The following is a 17,790-nucleotide window of genomic DNA, read 5'->3' on the forward strand; positions in this document are numbered from 1 at the left end:
CCTGGGTTTTTGTGTTAGTGTTATTCAATGTTTTTACATTAGTTTACTATTACACTGTGCATTCTATGGTGTAATTAACTATATTTGTGCTTAAAAAATCTTTAAAAAAAAATATATTTATATACAGTTCGTATGGTCTGGAACGGATTAATTGTATTTACATGTAATTCTATGGGGGAAATTGCTTCGGTTCACGACCAAATCGGTTTACGACCAGAGGTTTGGAACGAATTATGGTCGTGAACCGAGGTTCCAATGTCTGTATATATATATGTGTCTGTGTGTGTATATATATATATATATATATATGTGTATATGTATGTATGTATGTGTGTATATATATATATATATATATATGTGTATGTGTATGTACAGTATGTATGTGTGTATATGTATATATGTATATGTGTGTGTGTATTAATGTGTGTATATGTATGTGTATATATATGTTGATATGTGTATATATATATTGTCACACACGTGCGCATGGGAGGCAGCTAAAGGGCTTGAGGGAAGGAAGTTCTGAGGCATGCCGGGATGTGGCAGAGTGCACTGATTCTTTTTTCCCTTGCCTGTAGACCATTCCCGGGAGATCTCACCTGGCTCTCATGACGTCACTTCCGGGACCGAGCCAATGGAAGAAGACCTTACCGGCTCCGGCCCCTGTGATGTCACCTCCGGGCTTGAACCAATGGCAGATGATCCTGAGCCAGACCCATATGACCTCACGTCCTGTCTTCCCCTTTAAAAGTCTAACCGTTTCCCTTATGTGTCAGTCTTGTTTTGGACTCTGTATTATGCACAACTGTGTTCTTTATTGAAGAAACAACTTAGCAGCCAGGATACCATATTATACGGGTGGCTGCCCCAACCCTTTATCAGTGTGATGTCTCATTTTTATGACAATATGTATATATGTGGATGTGTATATGTGTATATGTAGATATGTGTATATGTAGATATGTATATATATGTATATATGTATATGTATATATATGTTTATGTGTGTCTGTGTGTGTATATATATATATATATATATATACAGTAATCCCTCCTCCATCGCGGGGGTTGCGTTCCAGAGCCACCCGCGAAATAGGAAAATCCGCGAAGTAGAAACCATATGTTTACATGGTTATTTTTAGAATGTCATGCTTGGGTCACAGATTTGCGCAAAAAACACAGGAGGTTGTAGAGAGACAGGAACGTTATTCAAACATTGCAAACAAACATTTGTCTCTTTTTCAAAAGTTTAAACTGTGCTCCATGACAAGACAGAGATGACAGTTCTGTCTCACAATTAAAAGAATGCAAACATATCTTCCTTTTCAAAGGAGTGCAAAGCAAGCAGTCAAAAAAAAAATCAAAAGGGCTTTTTGGCTTTTAAGTATGCGAAGCACCGCCGGTACAAAGCTGTTGAAGGCGGCAGCTCACACCCCCTCTGTCAGGAGCAGGAAGAGACAGAGAGAGAGCCACAGAAAAACAAAGTCAAAAATCAATACGTGCCCTTTGAGCTTTTAAGTATGCGAAGCACTGTGCAGCATGTCCTTCAGGAAGCAGCTGCACACAGTCCCCCTGCTCACACCCCCCTACGTCAGCGCAAGAGAGAGAGAGAGAGAGAGAGAGAGAAAGTAAGTTGGGTAGCTTCTCAGCCATCTGCCAATAGCGTCCCTTGTATGAAATCAACTGGGCAAACCAACTGAGGAAGCATGTGCCAGAAATTAAAAGACCCATTGTCTGCAGAAACCCGCGAAGCAGCGAAAAATCCGCGATATATATTTAAATATGCTTACATATAAAATCCGCGATGGAGTGAAGCCGCGAAAGGCGAAGCGCGATATAGCGAGGGATCACTGTATATATATATATATATATATATATATATATATATATATATATATATATATATATATATATATATATATATAAATATGACAGCAACACTCATAACAATGACAACTCAATTACATTGACAATCATGTTACGTTATTTTTAAAATGTTTCTTTTTCTTTTTCATAACCTCTTTAACACACTACTTCTCCGCTGCGAAGAGCGGGTATTTTGCTAGTATATATATATATATATATATATATATATATATATATATATATTATATATATATATATATATATATATATATATATATATATATATATACATACATATACTATATTTATATATTATACATACACATATATACATACATACATATATACACATATATACATATATATATATATATATATATACATATATATATATATATATATATATATATATATATATATATATATATATATATATATATATATATATATATATATATATATATATATATATATATATATACAGTCACTCATAAAAGGGGAGATGACTCGGTGCAGGAAATGAGTATTGAAACTACCTTGGAAGACATGCAATCAACGAGGCGATTAAACGGATCTCAAGAGATGTCTTCTAGGTTGGAAAAAAAGCGCTTGGCTGCCAAAACCATATATATAATACACATTCACATACATACACACACATATATACATACACATATACATCTATACTAATAAAAGGCAAAGCCCTCACTGACTCACTCATCACTAACTCTCCAACTTCCCGTGTAGGTAGAAGGCTGAAATTTGGCAGGCTCATTCCTTACAGCTTACTTACAAAAGTTAAGCAGGTTTCATTTCGAAATTCTACGCGTAACAGTCATAACGGTCGACAACGTCAGCCATGTTAAACTTTCTTATTTATGGCCCCATCTTCACGAAATTTGGTAGGCGGCTTCCCTGCGCTAACCGAAACCGATGTACGTACTTATTTTGGTGGTATGACATCACTGTCGGCCGCCATATTGAACTTTCCAACGGTCTTTGTTACTTAATGGGCCCATCTTCAAGAAATTTGGTACGGGGGTTCCCAACGCTAACTGAATCCTACTTACGTACATATATACATCCATAGCCTGCAGCTCGGTCCACACTCTGAATCCTCCAGGCACTCCTGAGCATAATCTAATTTTGAAGGTTGGGGCACCAATAATGTTACTGAGAAACTTACAGCCACCGAAACTTTATAACGGCACGAGACTTCAGGTCTCATGCCTGCAAAAGAACCTAATTGAGGCAACTATTTTTACTGGCAGTGGCTCAGGGGAGAGACTTTTTATTCCTCACATCCCTGTTATACCCTCTGATCTCCCATTTCAATTCAAACGCCTACAATTTCCAGTAAGGCTCAGCTTCGCAATGACAATTAATAAGTCTCAGAGACAGACCCTACAAAAGGTTGGCATTGATTTGAGGCAAGATTGCTTTTCACATGGCCAACTATACATTGCATGCTCAAGAGTAAGCCCAGCGCACAGCTTGGTCATATTACAACCAGAGGGGCGAACTGACAACATCGTATGCAAAGAGATCCTTAACAAATAATTATTGGTATATAATCAGTTTATGATTTAAAATTTTAAAGCAGTACTTTGCCGCTGTGATGGCTTCTTTCACCTGCATGGGGAGCTCCTTTGACCGCATGTTGTCTGTTCACAGCAAAATCTTCCACATGCAAGCACCACACCTCAAATCAACTCCAGGCCTTTTATCTGCTTAATTGATAATGACATAGTGACGGACTTGCCCACACCTGCCCATGAAATAGCCTTTGAGTCAATTGTCCAATTACTTTTGAGCCCCTGAAATGACGGGATTGTGGTAAAAAAATGCTTTAGTTGCCTCACATTTTTATGCAATCGTTTTGTTCGCCCCACTGAATTACAGCTGAAAGTCTGCACTTCAACTGCATCTGAGTTGTTTCATTTAAAATTCATTGTGGTAATGTACAGAACCAAAATTAGAAAAAAGTTGTCTCTGTCCAAATATTTATAGACCTAACTATATGTCCTTTTCCCTTTTCTGTGGCTTAGTTGTGTTTTTATGTTCTAGATTATGATTTTGCAAATGTGTTACGACAGGTAAGTGACTTAGCCTACGGTGTGTTTCGATTTACACCAAAATTCGGGTTACATCACTGTTGTAGGAACGGAACTGTGTCGTAACCCGAGGACCCCCTGTACTTGGAACTTCCTGCTGGATCTTCCATTGCGCAGATATTTCCAAGTGTAACAGAAACCTACAATCACCTCAGATGACAGGCAGGATCAGGGCAACCGTAGCCAATAAACTGGACCATTACACCTTACACCATGATATACTGAGATGGTGTGAAAAAAATGAGAAAATGAGAAAACTGCATGCCCATTGCATCATTTACTAAAACACTTCACATTTCCACATCCTGACTTAAGATCCCCAAAATTTATAATGCAGTTTTATTTTAATTGGCCATTGTAAACTTCAGAACATGGACAATTAATTGTACTTTGTAACGACCCACCTTGGAAATGTAATGAAGTAGGATAATTACTAAATAAATATACTTTTTAAAGAATAAAAGTTAGCGATGCTCTGATAGATTTGCCACTGATCTAAATCAGCCCATTTTCACTAAAAAAGACTTGATTGGTGATCAGTAAAAAGGCTGATCACAAAAACAATTATATTTTCAGTCCATGCTTCTCTAAGCTTTATGGTAATTTAGTTGTGTAATAATGTGTAACAGAGTATGAAGTACTGTTTGCTTCATTTCTTGATTTTCCTTTGTCAGTGATGTTATTTGTATGGCGAAAAATCAAACTGTTCGTTGACCTGTTTAACCTTTAATGGGAGTTTCATTCTGATCTTGGCTAAATTTAAAGGCCTAATTTCTTTGTGAAGAGCCTGTATTAAAGAAATTTTAGCATCCAAATCAGACAATTCATAAATTGATGGATTGTAAAATGCTTATTTCTTAGTTTTTCTCTGACAACACCTTTGTGCATTTCTTGTTCTTTAGAATTTCTATTGGACACAATCTATTGTGGTACCCCTGAAGAGATTTTGAGTTTGCTCCAGACGTTCAAAGACGTTCGCTTTCATTACTAACAGAGTTTACCTTAAACCCTTCATAAATCCTTGCTGTTCAAAAGCATACTGGTTTTGGGTTTAAAAGTTTTATAATGTCTCATAAATGTTTTAATACAATATACTCAAAACACTTCATTAGTACTAAATTCAGAACAAATAGACTTGGTCGTTCATTCCCCTTGCTTTATTGTTCTTGGTTACAGAAAGAAGTACTGATATTTTACAAAGTTCAGTCATTACTTCTCTGCATATTACTTATTGAAAGATGTTCTGAAAAGGGTAAGGTAATCAGTCTGCCCAAACTTCTGTGGTTTTACAACGGATTACATCTGTACTCTGGTATTGCAAAATTAAATTAGGATTACATCTGTACTCTGGTATTGCAAAATTAAATTAGCATCTAACAGCAACAACAGTTATGTCAACATGTGCATTGCTAGAATATTCATTACTGTTTTGACAGCCTTTGTATGTACTAAAATAAAATCAATGGCATCAAGCCTGCAATAGAAATTATTCAGATTATATGACTAATTGTGTATAATTCTTGCCTTGCTTTCTGTACATCATTATTAGACATTTAGAGTAAAGAGCTCGGATTCAAAAATGATGGCTTACTTGTTTTAATTTATATTTTCAATATTAGAATCAATATTTAAAAAATAAGAGACCTGCAATAGTTCATTAACATAAATAATAGGCAGTAAGCAGCCAATCAAACTGCAAAACTCTTGTTTACTATTTTACTACATTTTTTAAAACAAAACAAAAACGTTCATCATATATGATGAAGAAATGTAGTTTCCTTTAATATTCACAGGCATATAATATGTGACTTGTTAAGCAAGTTTGGTATCTTAATAAACTGCAAACTGTATATAATTTGGACACAGTGTGCAGATGGAACATCGTTGGCTAAAAGAAAGGGATAAATGGGCTATGATCCTCTCCTATGTAAATATGTTAGAAGTTGATTCCCACAGGGCTTAGTGTTGGGGACAATGCTATTTCTAATATGGTTTACATAAATAATTTAGGTAAATGTAATGAACATTATATTTAAATCTGTAGATGACATTTACAGTAATTAGGCAAATTAGCAAATACCCTAGAGACAACTAAAGCAATACAGATGGACCTATTCAGTATTCAGGATTAAACTAAAATGGTATGTGGCAAATTAATTCTGATTTAAATAAATGATAATAAAATATAAGTAAAATGAACTTGTCACTTGTCCTTTTGATTTATTCTGTACTGGACTACTTGGGTTTTAGAAACTCATACAGCTTATTATTGGTTTAATTATTTACTTTTTTGAGTGTAGCTAACTTGCTGATTCTTAACATATTGAATATGTAACGTAGGAGATAATAATAAGCAAAAACCCTAATAGCCAACTTGGAGTCTACTGAATATACATTTATAATAGCCAAAGAGGCGGAGAAAATGCTGATACACTTTTGATGATGTCTGTTTTAAAGATCACTGTTGAGATTTACAAATGAAAGCAAGTCCAGATTATTACAGTATAATAGTGACTCCGTACAAACTTTTTTAACATCTGTGCCTGATCTTTAAGGAACACTGATTAGCTATTCCAGTTGATAATTACTGAAAAGTAGACATTTTGCTGTACATTAATTAGTATGGCAATCTACAGTACAAGAAATGCTTAATATCAGCATCTAGCATGCAAGTAATGCACATAGACAACCCATATATATACCATTTTTATGCCATGCTCTCATAGAACAAGAAGATAGCAATGAGCTGATTGCATATCAATCAGATAATCTTTTCAAGTTACACAATACAGGAAATATTTGCTCTGTTGATAGACATGGGCTAAATGTTTTAGACCACAGAGCTGAAAGTACATTTATCAGGGCAAACTGAAAATGTATCAGATTGTTTTGTGACAATCTAAAAGTCTATTCTAACTCTTTACACCACCATGATGGAAAGAGATTGTAAGTTCACATTTACTCATTTTAGTTCCAGATATTGATTGTTAAAGCACTTCTGTGATAATCAGTGATTGGACATAATGCACTTCAACCTCAAACAAACAGGTTTAATTGAACTTTGGTCTAAAGGTCAAAGACAATTTTTGTGGGAATTTAATCAGACCTAAAGCTATACATTCTTATTTTTTGATGAAAAGTTCAACTGGTGTGTGACATCCTATTAGATAGAGTTAAGAGGTTCAAATGCTGTATGATACAGGAAAAAAGCCTAATAAATGTAGAAGGAACATTTATATGTTACTTATATAAAAGCCATATCGAATGTTACTTACCTTGATTTATTCACTTATCTTCCTACAGCGTAAAGTCACAAGTAGCCTGTAGAGCTTACTCTGTTTGATTGACACAGGCATGCTCACAAAGTACATATGTACTGAAGTGACTTGGAAAGTAGGTGTGGTTGATTTTTGCATATTTTAAGTAGAAAGCATTCCCAGAATTGCCCATAAATAGTAAATCCTCAAAATTACTCTACCATGTATGTCTCAGGAATCTTGTCAGGTGACCTACAGTAGTTTCTTTTGGGCCATGCTATACTTAAAAAACAGAAGGAATCTGAACAACAATCAGTGACACTAATACTGCAAACTAGGGCTGGGTATCAGCACTGATGTCCCGATTCGATTCTGATTCACAACACTCCTATTCGATTCAATATCGATTTTATCTTGACTGAATCAGCATGCAATAAAATACATGAAGTGCTGGCATTTTTAGAAATCGCTTAGCCATATATAGAGAATATTAATATAATGTGACATCATAACATATGCATAAGCATGAAATGACATTTAAGTAGAAATACTTGATTAGTAATGAACAGTTACCATCAGTATTTGGAAGACTTTTTCACAGCACTGCACTCACCCTAATTCAACTAACATATGTATCGCTACATCAGAGTCCACACGTATGCAATGGCATCTACTTTATAAAAAATCTATTTTAATCCATATTTAGATTATGTATATGTGCTGCTCTAGTAATTAGCATAATAATAACCCCTAATTACATTAATAATCATATTGTTTTAAAGAAAAGGCTAATTGGTATACATGTGCATAGCCCTGAATAAAAGTACTGAGAGAATGAATGCAGGCCCTCTTGTGACCATTTCATGTGACCATGAAATGAATTGAGCAGCAATACTAACAGATAGAAGGGATACAGTATACATTTAAAAATATTGTTACACTGAACAGTGCATTTTAAAGCACAGGCTCTTCCTACAAAAGCACCACAACTCTTCATGTTAGCTTGATGTACAACTATTACCAACCTGTTTTTAAGTTGTTTCTATAATGAAAAACAAAATGACTAAACTGGACACTTTATATGTTCTGAACTGATGTTAAACTATGGACAATGCTGTAAATCATCCCCTCTTATCCTTGCTATTTCAGGCTGTTTAGCTCTACTTTTTTGTAAATGTAAATACTGCCAATAACAATGCTCTGACCTACTATACATTTAAGCTATATTTTCAGTTTTATCCACGGTCAAAACTCCAACACATTCACTGAAGAAAAGGCATGCTGTATGTAATAATTTAAAAAAAAACTCCTAACAAAATAAATAATTTTCACAAATGTTTCTTTTCTCTTTGTTACCAATCTTGAAATATGTGTATTTATCTTATCTTTTAGTTCAGATCAACCAAGTTAACCTTTGGACGGATTACAAAATCCTCCTTTTAATATATAAAGTTCCAAATGACAAAGGCCCTGCTTACTTGAACTTTTCATTACTTACAAACCAGAGTGCATATTAAGATCCTACAATGCCCCTTCAGTCTTAACTTTTAAATCTAGGCTGAAGACTCACTAATTTAGTCTAGCATACCTCGACTAGAGCTACTGATTAGCTGTGCATACTGCATCTGTTTGTTAGTTATTTGTACAAAATTACAAGTAATACAATATTTATAGACCATTACCAACCATCCTCTATTCATGTTCTCTTCTCTGTTCCTTGATGTGTCCCTTGGTGCCACTGCTCTACTGCCAATGAAAAATACATCTTATATAAAAGAGCACTGGAATCATTGGATAGAAAGATTTTTTCATCAAATGGGACAGACCAGCATAGACTCAAATTATAGAATGTGTGGGAGGGGGTAGGCAGCTAGATGCCAAAGGTCTTTAAGACTGTGACTATGTCTTTGACTTTCTCTCATACAATTTTAATCTCCTCAGTCATCAATTAGGCACAGCTCAACAATGAATTAATGGACAGATATTGTTGGTTTCCATTTATCTTAGTTTCTACTTTGTTTTCTGTGAGTTTTAACAAATCTGTACCTTTAAATGTACCAATTCTGTACTTAGTAATTAGTTTATTTTACTATTGCATTTTACCTGAGAATTTGTTCACAGCACTCTGCATTTGCACTCAGTGAAGAAAGCTATACCAAAATAACCTGTATTGTATTATGCCATTGTGAGACGTTATCAGTTAGCAGCTTTCAAACATTACTGCACCTTTCCTCCAAAATGGCAACTTTACCTGGACAAAATGATGGCCGATGTGAAAAATGGCAATCCAAAAACTGTCGGAAACAATCAGGATGAGTCATATGCCAAAATAAACACAAGAGAATCAAAAACCAAAACCTGAGAATGAAAAAAAAATCAAAGTCAAGAAAAGTTGTAAACCTTTCCAAAGCCCTTTCCCTATCTATTATTTGCCATATTCATAGTTTGCCTAGTTTTTTTTTTTATTAAAATATTGTATACTTGTTAAAAAGTGCTGCCAGCTTATATAGCTGCAGTGCCATGAAGTCACACATCATGACATTGGCGAATGGTGTGACTGGTAACAAGTACTGATGAAATGGACCAAATGGATGCCACCAAATAAATCCACAAGAAATTGGCAGTACCCACAGGAACAACAAGACACAAAATGGTGCTGAGATGACATCAATAAAACAACACAAATTATTAAACATCATGAAAACTTCTAAACAAGTAATTACTGTAGAATACTGAATGAACACCAGTCCAAAAAACAGAAAATGTGCCTGTGGTCCCATGTTACCAAGCACCAGCTCACGGCTGACCAGGCATGTGCAACTCACCAGTGTTTTATCATGTGGGAAATCAGGATAGCCATATTTAGCTAAATTACTAACACAAAATTGTGTAAATGGCATGTCCTCTTTGAAGTCCTTTACATATCAGACCAATCTAGATGTAAAGTAGATGATTATTTTCAGGTAACAAAAAAGCACATAATGCATTTAAGTTCATTGTCATTTATTGAAAGAAATCCAAAATGTAAAAGCCATTCATGAAAAAGGAGTTACAACCTTATTGATCTTAAATTAAACAGGAACATAATTAGAACCAGTTATTGCTAAACAGCTACCCCTCACACCAGATTCCAACTGGCTGAAAAACTCACTAGAAGTATTTGCACAGCCCATACCTGAATATAAGATACAGTATTATCTTCATTAAACATAATACCCATATTAAAAGTAATTAATATATTTTTATTCAGTGTGATTGTTCCAGTTCTTACAGAGTGGCCATTGTTAGAACTTAATTAAAGATGGTACAGTATTTGATTTTTTTGAAGATTGCCTTCAGTTTAATCAAGATCACGTTTACTGTCATGCATGCACACTAATTTTAAGTGTAACATACCTTAATAAAGTTTTAGATCCCACAGATTCAATTTTATCTTGAAAAAAACCTTAATGAAAAAATTCCATCTGGCTTTTGTCTTTGTTACAGCATTGAAACTAAAAAAGGAGGTGAAGATAATGATATTCTAACATCCTCCAGTGCTATCATCATGCTTTTATATTTACTGACATTAATGACCACAGCATTCTACTGTGCAGACCAGAAAATTTAGTGGGTTTGTCAGGCAAGGTTCTTAGTTTGTTCGCTTCATGCTATTCTAATTGTTTCCAACAACTGCTGAAGTCTGATGATAATTCCTCCTCATTTATGTCTGCAGTTAGATATGGTGTCTGGATCAATTTATCTTTCTTCTTTTTACATACCCATTGGAAAATGTACTTAATAAATATAATACTACAATGTTTTGCAGTTAAAAAGACTGGAATTTGTAATAAAAGAAGTAGAAGAGGGTAGCTGCTTGAAGCATGTTAGAGGAATGCGCAGTTTTAGAAGATGTCTTAGGATGATTAATTACTGTATACAGAGGATGGAAATGCACAGACAAAAGATGAAAAGAAGGATGGTGGAAACAGGGTAACAGATGCTAACAGAAAGGACTAAAAAGACAAACAAGCCACCAGTTACACGGAGAGAGGCAAGTACATATATGATGAATGGACTGGAAGAAACTGTAGAGAAAGTGACAAAGAGTAAAATATAGGAAAACTCTAATTAATGCTTTGTGAGTGACCCCAAACAGCAATCCACACATGGGCTAATTCCAATTTCACAATTACAGTGCTTAAATAAAGATGGCATCTTTTGACGGCCAGGTTACAGTTAAAAATCTCTGTGCCTTACATTCACTAACTAAATGATAACGGAGTCAAATGATGATGATTCTTGGCTATATTTATCAGTTAAACTAAATGAGGGTTTTTCAATTATGTAATTAATTAAGTGCTTTATGAATAATGGATGAGTAAAATATTATTTGTTACTAAATTCAGGGAATGAAAGAAGTTACCTTAATTTGGCAGATTCTAAAAAAGCAGGCTATTTTTTTAATCCAATTTAACTCATGCTTACCATGTTTTCACACTTTTTAAGCTCAGGAATATTACAAAATAAAGAAGATTACTTAACATGAAGGATCTGAAAGGCTAGTGCTTTTTTTGTTTGTATTAAAGTAGACAGAATTGATTATGATTGCTTTATTTGCATGTGCTTTAAATTCTACTCTATAGTTAATTCAAACAAGAATCAAATATCATAACTACACCAAAAAACCCCATGTGTTTAATCATATCACTTCACTATGGAATACCATTTGTGCACAATTAAATAAATAAGAAAAACAAAACGCTTGCGCAATAAAACCCAATCCTAGATAATCACATGGAAAAGTACAGCAAAATATATAAATGGGTAATTAAACGGCATAAAAAGACATAATTACATAAGTCATTTAATTTTGGTTCAAAAATATAGTTATGCTAAATGTAATCAGTGCAGGTTTTATTTCAAAATGGCCTTATTTTTAAAAAACTAATTAATTATAGTGCTGTTTTCATGAAGGTTTTGTCAGTGGTTAATCAAGACCAACATGCTGAACACATTCCTATTGGTTATTCTTTATTACCCTTGGAGTGGATGCATTATTGCCAGTAACAGACCCATTAGCAGAACTCTGTAAAACCATAATTTTACTTGTACCATAATGCAGTGCAGAGTCCCTGTTTTGGGTCTCCATTGACAGTTGATCTAGGTACTGAATTGGAATCTGAAGCTTGCACAGTGTACAAATGCATATTTCTATGAACATACTATGAGATCCAAAGTTTTAAATTCTTATTGCATGTTTTTAATTATACTGAAATTGAACTGACTAGAACCTCTGACAATCTTTACACTTTGTTAGTGTGATGCATCAATTCAGTATCACAAAGATAGTCAGACACGCTGCTGTTTTAACTTATGTTTTCTGCTTTACTTCTTTATTGAACAACACCCCAAACACCTTTTTGTTACTTTTTTAGCTTCCAACTACGGCAATTCCAAAATACCAGAAAACACAAACATATAATCTTAATACACCACAGTTAGAAAGGATCGTTATTTCACTTCAGTCAACACTGCTGTACAGTAATGTTCCCACACTCCTTCACAAATACCAGGCAGCAGCAGCTTGAACAGTGTGGATGGCTGACAGAGCAGTCCAGTGATGCAGCTAGTGAAAAGACAAGTCCTAATACAATAAAAGTGATTGATTCTCCATAAAAGACACTCACACATAGATAGAGACGGGTTTCCTTTTTTGTGTTTAAGAGAACTGAGACAAAACAGTGCTTATGCATCCTGTTACACAAAATCAGAACCTGAGTCTATGGAAAATTCAGCATTCAAGATTACTTGTCAAGTCCGAGGAGCCTGAAGTGCATTTCTTTATGACATTTGCCTGTAGTGAAATAAAGATTGCACTTGCTCAACAAAGTTTTTTTTTTTTTTTTTAATTCCATGTCTCTGACACTAGTCACAACAGTAAGGAGAATGCAGATGAAAAAAGCATTGTGTAATAATTGTTTTCAAAATTTTACAGAACCATTTAGTATGCACCTGGAGTTTTTTTTTTGTTTTGTTTTGTTTTTTTAAATACTTGCTTACCTTATACTCAGGTGATCTTTTTTCTATCCACCCTTTCCCAAAATGAGGTGGCAACACTGACGTGTAAATCTGAGGATAAAATGGGACCAGATCCATATTTGCTGAAGGCTGGAAACCAACTACTGGAGGTCTTGAAGCCATTTCCCACTGCAAGGCACATTAGAAAATATCTGTTGGTTAGTTATATAATCCCAGGTATGCTGAACATCTCATACTATTCATTTCAACCAGAAAAAAAATAATGCTTTATAATAATAATTTTGAAATGCCATGTTAATATAATCAACATTTTAATTTTTACAAATATTAATTAATGCAAGTATTACAATCATTTATTATTTTGGCTTTTATCAAATCTTTTAAATTAAGTGTTGATATTCATAATCATATATGCAGTATATTTTTAAAGCATAAATTTTGTTGCACCCTTTAGGCATAGCTTTTTCAAAATCAGGGCAGTTTCAAATTTATAACAGCACCTTCCACAATTGAGTAATGTCAAATACTGTACTAATCATACTTCATCTGAACAAACAAAATGTTACAGTAAGTTAAGATATTTTCCAACAAATACAAGAATCAAATTTACATTTTAAAAGTACAGTACAAAACCAAGATAAAAATCTTTAAACAGCAACAGGGTATATAGAAACAGAAAAGGCACAACTAATGCTTTCCCTGCTGTGCACCAAATACACAGTACAGCAGGAAAAGAAATATTCTCATTGAAATTCACTAAATGATCTGTTACACTTTCATGGACTGTTTCAAAACAACACATATTATATAAAGGAAGTCATATATAATTTGGCACCTTTCATTCCCAAAAGATTACAGCCTGCCATGTTAAATTAAACCACCTTGCACTGAATATTAAAACCTCTCTACTTTTTTGTGTATAGTAAGTATCAAAAAGGGTTAAAATATAAAATTTATGTTCAATGTTTGAATAATATTTGTTTATATCAGAGCTCTATGTATAAAAGTGCTGGTTCCTTTTGGGTTATGAACTGTATTTTACTTTATTACTTTTTTTTTTTTTTAATCTTCTGCTCTCTTTGAAATATAACTCTGTTATAATGTTTGAACTTGTTGTTATCAAATTCTTAAAAATAAATTCAAGTGACTGGTAAATTTCAAGGATTAGATTTTTCTTATTCGAATCTTTCAATGTTTCAACCCTAGTCTAGGCTACTTGCTATAAGACAATAGGTTCACATGTTAATATAGTTAAAAATGACACATGTTCAGAGTACTGTACAGTGAAATTCTAACTTGTATGTGTTATTCAACATGTAACACATTGCCACTCTCCATTGCCAATATTATCTGGCTGATATAAACATTTTAGTGGGATCTGATAGAGCTTACTAACAAAGAACAAGGTTGTTCAATAGCTGCAAAAGTCATGCAGCACTACAACAAAATAAGATCTTATCTAATTCCAAAAGAAAGTGGCATCTTTCACAGGAAAGGAGGCACATGCATCTCATGATCCAAACCATTTTTCAATCTGACCCTTAAAAAGGGAGAAGAAATTGAGCAACAGACTTTGCAGAAACAGCTTATTTAAGCTACAGGTTGCACCAGTTATTAAAACAACAAGAGGGAAAATTGTGAAGTTACCTACACATTACAAAGAATTTGCTTTTCTTGATTAGTTCACTGAAGGAATTGTCCTATACAGCATGGTTGATCAAATAGATTTGAACTGGGGTCATATTTCTGCAAAAGCAAATACTTTTTGCCCCAATGTAATGGCTTCATCCATACACTTTAAAAGACACACTTCCTCATTCACTCTTGGACACTCTCACCCAATTACCCGCTTAATTACACTATTAAGTCAGTACATATCTGCCCAATTCGCATCCATGTAGGATAAGGAATCATCAAGCATATTATCATTCAAAACAAGCTCAGTCATTGACATCATATCTTCTTCTCATGAAAACCCAGAGTGGTAATACCCAATCAAATTACTTTTACTAATTAGCCAGGATGTAGAACACAAAATTCATGTTGCAAGTTAACTTTCAAAGTATGTCCGCAAGCAAATAGGGATGTCACAAGAACCGATACTACAGTACTAAGTCAATACCAAAATTTCTGGAAATGCTTGTGTTTGAGGCTATGAGAATTGTATGCGAGTTTCAATCAAATTGACTATAAGAGCCAATCTTAGAAAGTTAAAGCTTTGAGTTAAACTCATATTAGTGTTTGCTTAATTTGAATAGAATATAAATTTCTTTCATAGTCACAGACAATGGTATATTCTCACCCCAGCGTAAGTTAGTATGAGATAGAACTTTCTTGCTATAACCAAGATACAGTGTGTTAATTAAGTCAGTTGTGGTTTAGAATAGGTCCCAGTACACAAGGACTTAAAAGACCCATTTTCAGCTTAGAAATGGGACAGGCATACAGTTTTCTGACCGTTTTGAAATGGTTGAGAAACGTTTGGAAATGATTTAACTGAATAAGTAAACTTAAACAAATTAAGTAAGATTTAATCTTTGAACAGAACTTTTTTCAACAAGAACTTTCTTTTTTTTTTTGCAATTTCAGTTTCCTCTTTTTTGTGTGAACTGTTTTACTTTGAATTTTAACTAAAACATTTAAAAACTAACATTTTGTCTGTGGAATAATTTTAGCACATCAGGCTTTTGTTGAATCTCATTTTTTATGCTAGAGCTGCTCAACTTTGGTAATTTTAGGAAAATGCAGCTATATTTTTGTCAGAAAACTTGCCATCTGAAGGCATTGAACTTGAACTGAAAACTACCATCTGAGGACAGAGGACACTAGTGCTCCAGAACTAGTCAATGAAAGAAAAACAACTGAGCTATTCCGAGGCACTGTGTTCTTATCTTCTATCTCTGCATGATCGTAAATGAAAGCAAGGTCGCTGTACCTGAACTTGCAAAGATTTAAGAGACTGTGATATTATATAAGGCTTTGTGGATAATCGCTTGTGCTTTTGCCTGAGTAATGGAACCCTCACTGTAGGGAAGTCATCTGTTGTCAGAGTGATTGATTGTGACGTATTGTTGCTAGGAAACGCGTTGTCAGTTACTCAAGCTGCAGTCATGTCAATGTCTAAGTATACCTCAAGTCAAGTTAATGGGAGTGATCTGAGTACGGATTCAAAGCCAGAGAATGTAATTGGGGATCTTAAATTTCACATAAGTCAAAGGAAAGATCAAATTTCTAAGCTTATGGCTGAAATCAAAAGCCTTAAAGACACTCCAGAAAACCACGTAGTAGTGCAAAAGCTTGGAATCTTTCATGAGACGCACAATCAGATTGAGGAGTTGAATAAAAGTCCAATATCAGCACCAAGTAAAGAAGGCGCAATTAAAAAACAGAAAACGACATTCACAGAAAGCTCTAAGAACTAGAATAAATTTATTGACGCTACAACGACATGGCTGAAATATACAAAGAGCCTTTTAGCACACTCATCTGACGAACAGTTAGTTAATCAATTCGGAGAGATGCAATTTCATGAACGGGATAGCACGAAGTCTAGCAGATAGAAGAGTACGGCAAGCTTCTCCTCAGTTAAAGCACACCCTTGATAATAAATGTGACTCCTTATTGCAGCAAAGCGCATGCGGCATCATCACCTTCTTCGACAGTCACATCTGAATGGACGGAACTCAATAGAATACTATAAAGGCTTCATGACCTTGAGTTTATAGTAAAAAAAAAAAACAGGTACGATTGGAACAACCTTCCACTAGCACAATGGCTGACACACACAGCTCCCGAAATGATATATTAGATGTGCTAGCTTGGAATCGAGTCAAATATCAGAAGAATCAAGCCGAATGTCAGAAAGATCAAGCCGAATGTCAGACAGCAATCACTGAAATGGCTAAATCATTAACCAAACAAAAGATAGCTCCTGCTCCAACACCTCCTACACTGCGTAGTGAAGTACCATACAGACAGGTCCCTTTATTTTTAGGTGACCCATTGGCTGATGCAGACTTTTCAGAGCCTTCGATCATGCCATATGAGATGTATTAGAGAGCCCCCAAGGTAAGTTGGACTAACTGATCCAGTATACCAGAGGCCCTCCATAACATATGATTAAAGGCTGTTCATGAATGTCACCAGAAACAGGACACATAGAAGCCAGAAGGTTGCTTGAAAGATTTTATGGTAATGAGTTATTCGTAGCAGATCCATATCTCGACAAAGCAGTGAAATGGCCTCAGATAAAGCAAAACGTTGGGGAGGCTCTGAGAGATTACGCTAACTTCCTCTCAATCTGTATGAACACTATGAATGACATAAGGAATGGTGGAAGATTCAATAACAGTCAAAATGTGCGTGCTGTGCTTAAGAAACTTCCATTTTCTTTGCAAAGTGAATGGATGAGGTATGCTTACGAGCTTCAAGAAAATAAAAAAATATCAGGCATACCTGAACTAATTACTTTTTTGTGTCGCAATGCTGAAATACTGTTACACCCTGTGCACATTGCCATTTCACAAGGCTAC

General features: G+C 34.6%; 1 protein-coding gene across 2 annotated transcripts in view; it reads right to left on the reverse strand.

Annotated features, from left to right (window-relative positions):
* tcerg1l (transcription elongation regulator 1 like) overlaps positions 1-17,790 on the reverse strand; it is a 669,172-nt gene that overhangs the window by 574,638 nt on the left and 76,744 nt on the right. For both annotated transcript variants that reach the window (XM_051922987.1, XM_051922986.1), the window contains exon 3: positions 13,280-13,426. In XM_051922987.1, coding sequence (XP_051778947.1) covers positions 13,280-13,426 — 147 coding nt within the window. The remainder of the gene's footprint in view (positions 1-13,279; positions 13,427-17,790) is intronic.

Source organism: Erpetoichthys calabaricus, chromosome 2 (genome assembly GCF_900747795.2).
Source record: "Erpetoichthys calabaricus chromosome 2, fErpCal1.3, whole genome shotgun sequence".
Classification (NCBI taxonomy): domain Eukaryota; kingdom Metazoa; phylum Chordata; class Cladistia; order Polypteriformes; family Polypteridae; genus Erpetoichthys; species Erpetoichthys calabaricus.